This window comes from Morus notabilis, unplaced genomic scaffold (genome assembly GCF_000414095.1).
Source record: "Morus notabilis unplaced genomic scaffold, ASM41409v2 Scaffold884, whole genome shotgun sequence".
NCBI classification, from domain to species: Eukaryota; Viridiplantae; Streptophyta; class Magnoliopsida; order Rosales; family Moraceae; genus Morus; species Morus notabilis.
The window spans coordinates 180,220-189,182 of NW_010361302.1; the positions used below are offsets into that span (position 1 = coordinate 180,220).

At 29.8% G+C, this 8,963-nt stretch overlaps 1 protein-coding gene across 1 annotated transcript; it reads left to right on the forward strand.

The window, feature by feature from the left end:
• The first annotated feature begins 639 nt into the window (after positions 1–639).
• Positions 640–8,600, forward strand: LOC21400374 (phosphomethylethanolamine N-methyltransferase). The gene is made up of 12 exons (XM_024166388.1): positions 640–791; positions 975–1,090; positions 1,376–1,513; positions 1,975–2,112; positions 4,095–4,238; positions 6,612–6,722; positions 6,817–6,958; positions 7,314–7,594; positions 7,699–7,860; positions 7,972–8,025; positions 8,119–8,193; positions 8,362–8,600. Exons 1-12 carry the CDS (start codon positions 761–763, stop codon positions 8,458–8,460), a joined length of 1,491 nt encoding a protein of 496 aa, XP_024022156.1. The 5' UTR covers positions 640–760; the 3' UTR covers positions 8,461–8,600.
• Positions 8,601–8,963: the final 363 nt, after the last annotated feature.

The window sequence follows — 8,963 nt, forward strand, 5'->3', positions numbered from 1 at the left end:
CTTAAAATATTTTTTTTTTCTAATTATCATGTTAAATTAATTTATTCTAAATATGTCTCTAAATAAACATTTGTTTTTTATGTGATCCTTATAAATTTCAACTTTAGTTGCGCAACATTTCACAAAAATTTTTTCTTAAGTTTTCTTTTTAATCTTTATTTGCCTGTTATTTACTTCAGATCTTTCTTCTTTTTTTTTTTTTTTTGCATTTTTGTCTTTATTTTTTTTATCCTTTTTTCCAGCAATTAATATGCGTGCGTTTTTTACTAATATATACTAAATTTAACATCAAAAGTAACATTGTATTAAAGGGTGATTTTCTATTGAAATGTTAAAATTAGTAAAGATGCACTAATTTGACATTGTGTTCGCGTGCGCACTAAAAATCAATAATAAAAACAAATGACGTAAATGAATTTACGGCACTCTCAATTATTTCAAGACACAAGAAGACGAGGACGATGTTTCTATAAATGGAACTTACTTCTTTGCTCACAAACACACTCAGGCAATTGAAACCAAACCAAACCAAACATAATTAGTTGAGTGTTGTGCTGTGCTGTATGAAAGGCAGAGGTTATAACCAAAGATCAAGAAGCTTTTCAAGATCTCGTGTTGCAATTGAGGGTTCTTAAACATCATTAAAAAAAAAAATAAACAAGGAAGATAACATTTCCATATCTTGTCTCTGGGAAATCTCCCAGTTTTAATTAATAAAAATCCTTAACAATCAAACTGTGTTAATCTTTCTTCAACTAAAATGGCTGCTGCTGCTGCTGCTCATGCTAATGGTAGAGTACTCTGCGTTTTGCTCTTTATACCTTTCTCTTCTTATCTCTGTTTATTACTATTATTTTTTTTTTTTTTTTTACTCCATTGTTTTGAGTTTATAGAAGATTTTATTACTGGTCTCTGTGTTATGTATAGTTTCTTGATTTTTGAGACTGTTTTAATTATGAAAATGAAAAATGTAGGAGAAGAGCGCGAAATACAGAAGACTTACTGGACAGAAAACTCTGCGGATTTAACAATAGAGTCCATGATGCTCGACTCCAAAGCCTCTGATCTTGACAAAGAAGAGCGACCTGAGGTATAATAATGTTCATATAAACTAATTTGTATAGTTTTCTTTTCATTATAACAAGTGTATATATGTAAATTTCATTTAAAAAATAAAATGTGCTTATGTTGTAACTTAGCAACGAGATTGATTTTCCCTTTTCTTTTCCTTTATTTATTTCTTTTTTTAGGAATGAAAAAGGTAAAAGTTTACAGAGCACAATGTTGTTATGTTTCTTCCGAGGGGAAATTAAATTAGGACAAAATTTAGTCCAGAACCTAGGAATTATTATGGTAATTTTTGGATTATATGCAGGTATTGTCTGTCCTTCCACCGTTTGAAGGAAAATCAGTTCTGGAGCTCGGAGCCGGTATTGGTCGTTTTACTGGAGAATTGGCCCAGAAGGCTGGCCAAGTTCTTGCTTTGGACTTCATTGAGAGTGTCATAAAGAAGGTAAACCACAAACTATTCATGACATGAATGCATTTATTTGGTGAATTCATGCCCTGATTCAAATTATGATTTGTAGTTCGTTACAGTATTTTCTCTCATAAAAAACACACGTAAATCGAAAATAATTCTAAATTCATGAACCAAACGTCCACCGCATTTGTGGTTTCAGTCTTTTTTTTTTAACCGACATTTGTTGTCTCCGGTTACTAATGAAAGTTGTTTATGTACTAATTTAATTTTTTATTAGGGAACATTATATAGTAGGCCTAAGTTAGATGAAGCCATTATATTAATATGAGACAGTTTTAAACGGTCAGATCACTTTAAAATTATGTGATAAAGATTTATACTATAGGGAAAAAATCTTTTCATACCCTGTCTTATTATTCTCCTATTATTAGTGCATCTCCAAATATGTGTGGTCTCATTTTGATTTACTGGGATTTTTTTTTTCTTCTCAGAATGAAGAGATTAATGGACACTACGAGAATGTGAAGTTTATGTGCGCTGATGTGACATCCCCCGAACTGAAAATCTCTGAAGGGTCGGTCGATTTAATTTTTTCAAATTGGCTTCTCATGTATTTATCGGATAAAGAGGTATAAATTATTCTCTCTCGATGCCAATGTATGCGTAACAAAAACAGGCCGATTATCTTTCAAGCACCGAAATCTCCAAATTAAAAGTTTGAGCATATTTCTTGTTCTATCTGTGCTTGTAGAAGAATTTGTTGCATTGTATAAAATTGATGGTGGTACATATAATTGTTTGAGGATAAATGAGAAGGAAAAAAAAAAATGAGGGAGAAGAATTACATTTTATAAGTTTTTAATCTTTTATCTTAAAAAATTAATCTGTTTAAGTGGGGTGATCTAATATTTTTCTATGGTTGTGATTATGTTGGAGTCAAATTCTATATCGACTCTAAAAACTACAAGATTCTCTGAATTCTTAAGAAATATTCTCTTTGTTTTCTCAAGAATTGATCTCTTTCTCTCATTAGAACTTTCTCTCTCTAAATTCTAGTAAGAAATTCTCAAAATAGTGAAAAAGATCTATTTTTCATTGGGGGTTCAAGTATTTATAGATTTTCATTCCTTCTTTAAGAACTTATCCTTTGGAATTCTTTTCCACGTCAGCTCCTTTTCTTGATCTGAGGTTCTTTTCATTCTTCAACACGGCTTAATCTTTCGACAGTTGAAATCTTCCACATAATTTTAATTTCCCTCTTTTATGAAACGTTGTCATTCCTGTTAAATCTAAACGACATTATTTTTTTGTCTAAATTCAATTCTCATCCCCACAGGTTATATTTATATTAAGACAATGTGAGACTCAGGTATTTTTCTCCTTAATATACCATTGCAAGATGGTACTCCGTTAGGATCCGTTAGAAATCACCAATCTTGTATTTTTTATGAAAGTTTAATACCTTTAAAAGTACAATTCTTCTCTCACGTTTTTCTTTCCATCTCTCCTCAAACTCTAATTCTATATTTAAATTATCCAAAAAAAAAAGCATATAAATTTAGAGTATTTGTCCGATACGACCTCCCTCCGGTCAATTTTAATGGCTAAATCTAATTAAAATCATATCAGATTGAAAACATATGTAAAAAATAAACAATTTTTTTTATACATAACTAACTCTTAAAAACAAAGCCTAGTTTATTATTCAATGTCTACTAGAAAAATCTCATAAATTTAAAGTGTTAAATTCTATTAAAATTGTGCCATATAAATTTATATATATATTTTTTTACAAAATTTTAAAGGTCTTTTTGATTCATGCGTTTAATTCAGTGATTTTTAATTATGATTTTTAAAGTTTAAATTTTTTATGAAAAGAAAATACTGTAACAGAATTAAAATCGTAAATTTAAAAGCATGAAATAAATAACCTCAAAAACTCGTTTAATTTATGTGTTTAAATCAATATTTTTTTATTTTAATATTTAAAATTTATATTTTTTATAAAAAAATAAACTATAACAAAATAAACTCTCCCAAGCTTTTTTATTTTTTATTTTTTATTTTTTGTCCTTTTTTTTTTGGGAAGAATTATTGTCCTTTTCCCTTCTTAATTTTTCTGATTTTACACATCGGTAATTCTGTGATAAAGGCCCTGCAGACTACATTAGTAGTGAAACGTGCCAACTATTGGATTATAGGGACCACTTGGGTTTTAATAATAGACCCTTGTACTCTCCTTCCAAATGTCTTCTCAAAATTGATGATGTTCCTTTCGATTTTCATTTTTGTTGAAATTATTTATTTATTTATTTATTTTGGTGTTGGCTAGTAGTTGAAATTAATTTGATCACATGTTCGCATGAATTTTCTAAGTGTATTTAATTCGTTGATTTAAATTTTTAATTTAAATTAAAATTTAATTTTATTAGAGAATTTTTTATTATAATAAAAAAGTTAAATGTGACTGTTTTTTATAACTTTTTATTATAATAAAATTTAAATTATAAATTTAAATTGGTAAAATGAACGGAATCTGTATCTATCATCACACACTGTATGCGATATTCGTATTGCTTAGAAGTCTCTTTTGCATTTCCATGGATTGTAGGTTGAGAATTTGGCAGAAAGGATGGTAAAATGGTTGAAGGTTGGTGGGTTCATATTTTTTAGAGAATCTTGTTTCCACCAATCTGGAGACTGTAAGCGGAAATACAATCCAACCCATTACAGGGAACCTAGATTTTATACTAAGGTTTGCCTTTTCATGTGCTTACTCTTTTTTTTTTTTTTTTTTTTTTTTTTTTTTTTTTTTGCTTTTCATGTGCACACTTGTTAATTTTACATTAATTTTACATGAATAACTTAAGAACTGTTAAAAAAAAAAAAAAAACTTAAGAACTGTTATAATGGCATCTAATAAAACTGCAGAAATTTGATTTCACATTTGTGATTAAAAGATATGAGAGCTTCCCTAAGTATAAAAAATAAAAAAGAGGAGGCCGATGAGATTAATTATACATGGTTAGAGGCATAAAGCTTTACTTGACAACTTTTTATAATAAAACAAATTATTCCAGTTGTTCTTTCTTGCGAAACAAACAGCTAATATTTCCTTTTTATAAGCCCGTAAGTTATGGTAATCATTATTCAGGAAAAGTTATTTTAAGGGTTATATTTGTTAAATGTATATTTTAAGAGATTAAAATAAAAAGTTAAAAAAGAAAGTTAAAAAAAAGGACAAAATAATTAGACCAAAAGTTTAAATAGTATTTTTGTTAGAGGATGGATAGTGAAATGCATTTATATTTCTTATATAATTATAGATTATAGACTATAAAAATTATAGGAATTGTCTCAGGCGGCACCGAATTCGAGCAGCACATATATATATATATTTTTTTTATTTTAAAATATATATAATATAAAGAGATTTATAATTTATCTAAACATCTATATATATTTTAAGAGTAAATATATATATTTTTTAAAAAAATATACATGAGTCGTTCTAATTTAATATCAAACTAAAGACTTTATTATAAATTATAAATTATGAATTATAGATGATAAATTTAGCACATTTTTTAAATAAAATAAAATAATATTAGCACACAGCTTATTCCGAAGCACTGACGTCAAGTGATGTGAGATACGTGTGGTCCAATATATATATTTTTTATTTTCTTTTTTCCATAGTTCATCATAAGGCTGCCACGATTGCAATGTTTTATCACCCAAAACCATTGTGACATAATGGTTTTTGTAATATACGGTTACATTAGAAATACTAGTTAAAAAAAAAAAAAAAAAAAAAAAAAAAAAAAAAAAAAAAAAAAAAACCGGTTACATTTTGCATTTCCATAAAAAAAGAGGACTGCATTAATTTAATAAAAACAAAAGAGGAACAAAAATCAAGGAAAAAAAGAAATTCCTAACAACGGAAAAAAGAGTTCTTATCTACTGTCAGAATCTCAAAGGAAAAAAAAAAAGGAGCACGACTTCCTCTTAACAGTCATATCCAGACATATAAAATTATAAAACTAATCCCTACTAAGCCTAACATAATCGTAACACATCTTCTTCTTGTCGAGATTTTGATTATAGAGTCATCAGGAATAACTAATTCGAGATAACTTATAGGGAATAACACATTAAATTTATTTTAAGATGTTCTAAAATTAAGGGACTAAAATGATATATGACCTACAATTCGGGACTAGAAAATAAGACTTATACCTAATTTCTCATGAAAAAGAGATAGGATTTAAGGGCGGCCTTTGTATTCTAAAAGAATATACATTTGTAAATAGAAAATTTATATTTAAGAGTGCATCAGTTTAGATCTTTATCTTTTATTTTTTATAAATATATTTTTAATAGTGTAATTATTTAATTAAAAATGTTATAAATCAATAATAAAAAGTAAAAATTTTGACTCATATATTTTTAAAGAGTATTTATTAAAATTATTCAAATTTTATGTGCTCTTCTTATTCTCTCCCTTTCTACTTTTTGTGATGACAAAACAATCCTATTATAATGTTTTTATTACTTTTTCAATCTTAAGCCAGAATCACCCAGTATATGACAGTTAGTCACACCATTGGTGAGCGTTGATCACACACACTATAAGCAAATACTATTTGACCCGATGAAGGTCCCACTAGGGACCCCACTACATAATGTGATATACAATATTAGGAGAAAGAGAGAAATATGTTAAGATTTGAGATGAATTAAAATTAATAAGTTAATATTTTATATAAGTTAATAAATAAATTAAATTACTGTTTTTGTCCATAACTTGTCTGGTTATGAACCATAACTTGATAAGTTATTATCCATAATTCACAGTTTTTGTCCATAACTTGTCTGGTTATAAATCATAATTTGATAAGTTTGTCCATAACTTATCTGATTATAAACCATAACTTGATAAGTTATAGCCTATTAATTTTTATAATTAAAAATTAGTCTATATATTTTCTTAACCTTTTCATACTAACCTATTTTCTACTATTTTTGTACAATATTTTTCCATGCACATACTCTAGTGATCACTAGGGTATTCATTACAATGGACGTACAAAACATAATTGATTATTTTTAACCATTATACTTACAGGTTTTCAAAGAATGTCATTCATGTGATGAATCTGGAAATTCCTACGAACTCTCTCTTGTTGGCTGCAAATGTATCGGAGCTTATGTGCGAAACAAAAAGAACCAAAATCAGGTGCATTAAAATTTGCAGGACTTAATGTACCTTGGTTTTTAATACTGATCCTTGGAATCTCATTAAAGTGTATATATTTGCATAATTTCTGCAGATTTGCTGGATATGGCAGAAAGTTCGTTCGCAGGACGACAAAGGGTTTCAGAAGTTTTTGGACAATGTTCAGTACAAGTGCAGTGGCATCTTACGTTATGAACGTGTGTTTGGCCCAGGTTATGTCAGCACTGGAGGGCTTGGTAATTATCCATTTTTCCTATTGTCCACCATATGTTTGCTAAAAATACTAAGTGTGTTTTTCTCGTTTGATGGAAAAGAACTTTAGTCACATTTGTCTGTGTATGAAAGGCTATGCAATCATGTCATCGATGTAGACTTCCATTTCGTTGTGAATCATATCATGAAATAGCTCAATAATGTGCAACTTGTGAAACATGCCGTGAATATTGATGCATATGGTGAAATTGATTTGATACTATACTAGTCTGTAACTTGGGCAGTGATTTATGGATGATTGCGTTATTGTTTGTGTTTTCCAAGTTTTTCAAGTTTTCCATGGCAATGATATATGAGAATATTTGGTTGCTTGTGCAGAAACAACAAAGGAATTTGTAGAGAAGTTGGAGCTTAAGCCTGACCAGAAAGTTCTAGATGTCGGGTGTGGCATTGGAGGAGGGGACTTCTATATGGCCGAGAACTATGACGTCGAGGTTGTTGGTATTGACCTCTCTATAAATATGATTTCTCTTGCTCTTGAAAACGCAATTGGACTCAAGTGCTCTGTTGAGTTTGAAGTTGCCGATTGCACCAAAAAAGAATATCCAGAGAGCTCATTCGATGTCATATACAGCCGGGACACCATATTACACATTCAAGTAATGCAATTTTCTCTGTGTCATCTTTATTTGAGTATTCAACTCTTTTGCTTGTTCCTGTTGCTCAAGTACTTCTCCACATGACATTCGAACCACCACCGCAGGACAAACCAGCATTGTTTAGATCATTCTTTAAGTGGTTGAAGCCAGGAGGGAAGGTTCTCATCAGTGACTACTGTAAGAGTCCTGGTACTCCATCTGTGGAGTTTGTCAAGTATATCAAACAAAGGGAATATGATCTCCATGATGTGGAAGCATATGGGCAGGTTTACTTGGATTTTTTATATCGATTTTTAACCAATTTATACCTATAAATATGAATATATATACATATATATATATATAATGACACAATTTTGTGGATGTAATAATCTCAGATGCTTAGAGCCGCTGGTTTTGAGGATGTCGTTGCAGAAGACCGCACTGATCAGGTTTATGTCAAGATGCATCATTTTACTATTAAGGGTAAAATTTCTTATGCTGCCCGAGTCTTACACCATGTTTATTGCTCGTTCTCATTACAGTTCATACAAGTTCTGCAACGAGAATTGGATGTTGTTGAGAAAGACAAGGATGAATTCATTGCCGACTTCTCTGAAGTGCGTTTTCCCCTCTTTCATCTGTCGTTCTGTTTAGTTATGATCTACAGAGTTTTCAATAGTTTAGCTGTACTAGGCAGACAACTTATACTGTTTCCTCATTTCTTGCTCCTCTTATTGTTGCATCTACGTTCTTACTATACTCCTTTCTGTGTTTTTGAATTGCAGGAGGACTATAATGAAATAGTTGGGGGGTGGAAAGCAAAGCTAATCAGGAGCACATCTGGGGAGCAAAGGTGGGGCCTCTTCATTGCCAAGAAGAAGTGATGATTTGAGTAGCTGTTTCTAATATGTATCTTTGAGTTCCTGGTCCTCTGCTGTTAGTAAATGTCGTTTAAATAATAAATGTAACATCTTATCAGCTGTGTCTTTGTCAATGCCCGACTCAGGTGTGCATGAGTTATTTTATGTACTTCTGGCTAATTCCTTATGTATTGGCTATTTGATATTGTGCTCTGTTTTATGGTAATAATATTGTTTCGGATTTGGCATTTCACTGAGGTTTGGCCTTGTTTTCCATTGTTCATGGACTGATGTCTGTCTTTTTCCTCTTCGTAGTTAAGTAATTAATTACTTTAACATGGAAAACCTATGCCATTCTGATTTCAAATATAGGATTTGCTAATGTAGACAAATCTTTGATTATAGTATGAGTTTCTTTTATAAAGGTCGTATATAGACCTTTAGGCTTTATTTCTAATTAACGTGATAATGTTTCAAATACTTACTAATAAAAGTGATAATGTTTCAAATACCTACTAATAAAAGAA

Coding starts and splice junctions, on each gene's coding strand:
- LOC21400374 (XM_024166388.1), top strand. CDS start 761: ATGGCTGCTGCTGCTGCTGCTCATGCTAATG. Junction 1,091..1,375: donor ACAAAGAAGAGCGACCTGAG/GTATAATAATGT, acceptor GATTATATGCAG/GTATTGTCTGTCCTTCCACC. Junction 1,514..1,974: donor TTGAGAGTGTCATAAAGAAG/GTAAACCACAAA, acceptor TTTTCTTCTCAG/AATGAAGAGATTAATGGACA.